The 4,275-nt window shown below is 45.4% G+C and overlaps 1 protein-coding gene across 20 annotated transcripts in view; it reads left to right on the top strand.

Annotated features, from left to right (window-relative positions):
* CAMK2G (calcium/calmodulin dependent protein kinase II gamma) overlaps positions 1 to 4,275 on the top strand; it is a 221,727-nt gene that overhangs the window by 6,682 nt on the left and 210,770 nt on the right. For all 20 annotated transcript variants that reach the window (XM_019502389.1, XM_019502390.1, XM_019502397.1 and 17 more), the window contains exon 2: positions 1,219 to 1,313. In XM_019502389.1, coding sequence (XP_019357934.1) covers positions 1,219 to 1,313 — 95 coding nt within the window. The remainder of the gene's footprint in view (positions 1 to 1,218; positions 1,314 to 4,275) is intronic.

Consider the following 4,275-nt stretch of genomic DNA (forward strand, 5'->3'; position numbering starts at 1 on the left):
CCCAGTGTCGCCTCTAGGCGCGCCCCCGCATCGGGACCAGGCGCTGCCCCCCGCTCACGCGCAGCCCCGCTGCGGCAGCCCGCGGGCGCTGAGGTATCGGGGGGAACGGGAAGTTGCTGCTTCCCTGCGGGCTGCCGCGCTCCCTTCCCGCGCCGGTCCCCAGGCTTTGCTGCTGCTGCTGCGACCCGGCCCCGGCCGGTCCTCCAGGCGCTGCTGCAGCCCCGCGCGGCCGAGCCTCGCTGGTTTGCCTGGGGGGCTAGGAGGGATGCGGGGCGTGAGCGGGCTCTGCGGTGCAGGGAGGGACCCGGTGCTTTCTGTCAGCTCCGGTTTCCTGTGGGCTCCTGCCTGGCTCTTTCTCTGCGTAATTTCTTTTGCCAACCTGCAGAGTCCTCGACAGCCTGGAGGGACCCAGTTTCCTTCTCAAAGGCTGGGCTGCTTCCCTGTCAGGTTTCCCTGATTCATTCTTTGCCCCATGCTGAGTTCATCTCTCTGTCCTGTACCCGGTCTCCAGGTTCCCCACTGGCCTTTAGAGCTGAAGGCATCTTTCCTTGCACCTCCCTCTCCCATCTTATCTCCTTTCTGCTTGGAGTCCTTCCTTCTTTCTCTACTTCCTTTCTTGGAGCTCTCCCCTGCCCCCCCTTAGCCCTTGGTAACAGTTGTACTAATTACCCTGATTCCTACTTGTAAAATGTTAACAAAGAGTAGTCTTCCCTGGCTCCTAACACCTGTGTCCTAGGTTTGTATCCCCCCCTCTTCCTTTTCCTGGTGACTTGTCCAAGGTGTTTTAGTGGTTCAGTGGCAGGGCCTGAGACCAGGACCTTGGAGAAGTGTTTCTTAGCTGTCTAACCAACTGCAGGGTCAGCTCTGTTCAGAGGATGCTGGTTTTTTTCAGCCTTCTTGGCTGCTTTTCTTTCTCTGTTTGGTCCCTATGTGGTTTCCACACTCTACCCCCTGCAACCAAGGAGAAATTAGAGCTGTTTTGTTCTTGTGGGTATCAAGGCCCCGTGGAGTCTTGAGGCAGGCACTTGGGTGTATTCTTCTCAGCCTTTATTTGTGAACGTAGACAGCATTTTTAACTGGCTCTCACCTATTGCCTCCCCTGTACTTGTTTTTACCAGCATTTACTCCTGTGCATGTTGGTTGGGAGGGATGGAAATTGCATGTTGGATTTTCATTTTTTACTTGACAGCACCCAGCATCTTTTTTGTTTTTTCCTAGGGGAGCCTTCTCTGTGGTTCGCAGATGTGTAAAGAAGAGCTCAACCCAAGAATATGCTGCAAAAATCATCAACACCAAAAAGCTGTCAGCCAGAGGTTAGTGTTCTGTTCTACCATTCTTCCCATCACCCTGCTTGATTAACAGGAGAACCATGACTGGAATTTTATTTTCCACACATTTTGAAGGTGCTTATCTCGGTTCTTATTCCTGAGTTATGAAATAAATGTCAGTCGTGATGCAGACGTTAACTTGAAGTGAGGCAGGATAGAGTCCTGGAAGGATCCCAAATACTTAGATCAGAAGTATTTTGGTGGTCACGTCCTGGAGCATTTTGTCATCTCTGTTTTTGAAAACCTACTGCTGTGAGCTGAGCTAAAGGTGTGTTTATAGAGGACTTATCCTCTGTGTTTGAGCATGCATTGCCAATAACAGAGGGAAGTCTTCATAGGAATTGAAATGTATTAGCATTGCTTGAGGCCTTGTAGGCCTGGGGCCTTTCTTTTACCTTGACAATATAATCTTGTGGGGTAGAAACTACAGATATGTCTAATTTCAGGTTGTATTTTTGGTGTATTGTTCTAGTAGTAGCTAGTCCTATGTTATAGGTGCTCATCTTTAGATGGGTTGGGATTGTATGGGAGAATTCGGTATACTTTGCTGCTGATGGAGCTAGGTGAAACTTCGGTTGGTCACATCTATGACCCATTAGCTAAAACTGGTACGCTAGAATAGTTTGGTAGAAAGAGACTGAGAGCCTGTCAAGTAGAGGTTATTCCTCAACCTGTTCTTTGTTTTTCCCTTTTTGGCTTTGTCATGAGTTAAACATGCATGTGGTATGGAGCCTCTTCCTTTAGAGGGACTTGGAGTTGCTGGAACTGCTGAAAGTGGGGAAAAACATGTATTGGACTGTGTTAAAGGGAACTGCAAGGAGAGATTTGATAGGTGGAGACCCCAAAGGGAAGAATGTGGAAGAAACGTATATGGGAAGACTTGATGCCTTCAGGGTCATTGGGCTTTGACAGAAATGATAGAGGTTCTTGATTTATAGTGGGATGGACAGACAGGGAGGAAGCTGAGAACTAGGCAGTAGTTTCACTAACAGTTGAAAAGGAGTCACCAGAGGCGCAGAAGGAGACAAGTAAACTTGATGAGCAATTTGGTAGCAAAGAGCATAGCTAGGTTGTCTAATTCCTGAAAAAGAGAGAAGGATGATGTGCTACCTCCCCAGTGCCAGAATATGAAATGTGCTGACAAGGGCTAATGGTAGCTTGAGGAAAGCCAGGGAATTTCCACTTAATGTAGCTTATGGAAGAACTAGTGACAGAAGGAAAGAGCTGCTATCAAAGAAGATTCTTTTAGGATCTTTGGAAGACAGCTGCAGCCAGGTCAACATAGGGCGTCTTAACCTTGGATCATTTAAAAAGAAGCAGCGCTGGGTCTTCTGAGCATTGCCATCCCTTTTGTGATGAGTAGACAGTCTTCAGCACAGCCAGTGGGATTCCAGTCTCTTCAGTTCAAATCTGTCAGGGCTAGAAAGACGTAGAAAGGGAAATACAACTAAGTGAAAAGAGAGGCTTTATTTAATCAAAGGAGAATATTATCTAGTGGATGAAACTGAAACATAATATTCCAGTGAATGATCCTGTCAGTGAGAGAGAGAAGGTGGCTCTATAAATTTAAGAAACTACTTTAATGTGAAGAAGGTGGTGGTGAGCTACTTTATGAAGGGCAAAAGAAATGGTAAAATTGAACTTCTAGAAGAAAACAAGAACAAAAAAAAATTGTCAACTTCCATGGAGTCCAGAATCACTGGAAAATAGTCATGTGGATTTTAAGCACTTGGACAACTGTTGACTTGGAAGCACTCTAACATATGGTTCCTAACCCCTCTTCAAGTTAAATAAAAAGGCAATTTTTATGAGCCTGAAAGTAGATAATTTAGCTAGAAGAGAAAACCCTCTTTGATCATCTTCTTACTGCTAGGGAGGCATTATTTGTGAATGTAAGTGAAGTAGGGATGCTGTGCTGACCATGAGACTCTTAAACTTCAGTTGTGCAGGAATAGCTCAATCAAACAGCTGTTTGAAGGTATTGGAGAGGAGGAGAAAAAATGCATATATAGTTGGGAAGAGAAAAGAAACCTGAGTTTTCTACTGAAAGAAGAATACTGGGGGCAGGAAGAAGTGGCTGACGATGCTTCTTAAGGCTCCACTGGTATATGAAAACAATAAAGATTCTACATTGAAAATCAAGGCTAGAGAGAAAATGCTAGCTGAATATACAGGTTTAGTTAAAGCAGCAGAAAGAGCAACGATAGTTTGAGTGGCTTGTGGGGGTAAGGCATCAGGTGCTGTAGAACTTGAGACAAACAAAAAGATGATCATTATAAGGACTGTTTTAAGTAGTAAAGCCAAGAAACTCCAGAGACACATTGGAGACATTAATTAGTGATGAGGCAGAGAGTACCCATTGGAAACTGGCAGAGTAATGAACAGCTTTCTTTCCTTCAAACAAACAAACAAACTGAAAATCCTGGCAGTCTTGGCAGCAGGATCGTGAGATTAATTCTGCAGTACCCTGCATTTACCTTACCTGCTGCTTCCTTTTCCCAGCCTAGTACTTGTTCCAAATGAAAGTATGCACCAATTTAGTTTGTGCATGTAGTGTGGCATTCTCCCTGTCCCACACAGCACCATACCTAGTTCCTGTTTCCCATACAAGTTATCCCAAACCTTCTGATGTGCCTCCTCCATACCCCTAGGCTTAGCTGCTTCACCTCTCTCACATGCAGGGAAGCTCTGCCCTTCTGGACTGCTAAATTAAACAAACATTTAACACCTGTTCCTAGCAGTAGTTGAAACTGTAGTAACTGCTACTTCAATCCATAGTGTTGCGCTGCTTGTGACCATGGCCCCTTCCCAGAGGTTGGTCTGTTATAGTGCTGTCTCTATTTAAATCCAGGATGCTGACATAACAAGAAGCAGTACCACCCTGCTTCTGCAGTGCTTCTGTGGAGAGAGGTATTTTCTTTAAAAAAAAAAAAAAAAAAAAAAAAAA

The sequence above is a fragment of the Gavialis gangeticus genome, unplaced genomic scaffold (genome assembly GCF_001723915.1).
Source record: "Gavialis gangeticus isolate Ggan-Ray unplaced genomic scaffold, GavGan_comp1, whole genome shotgun sequence".
NCBI lineage: Eukaryota > Metazoa > Chordata > Crocodylia > Gavialidae > Gavialis > Gavialis gangeticus.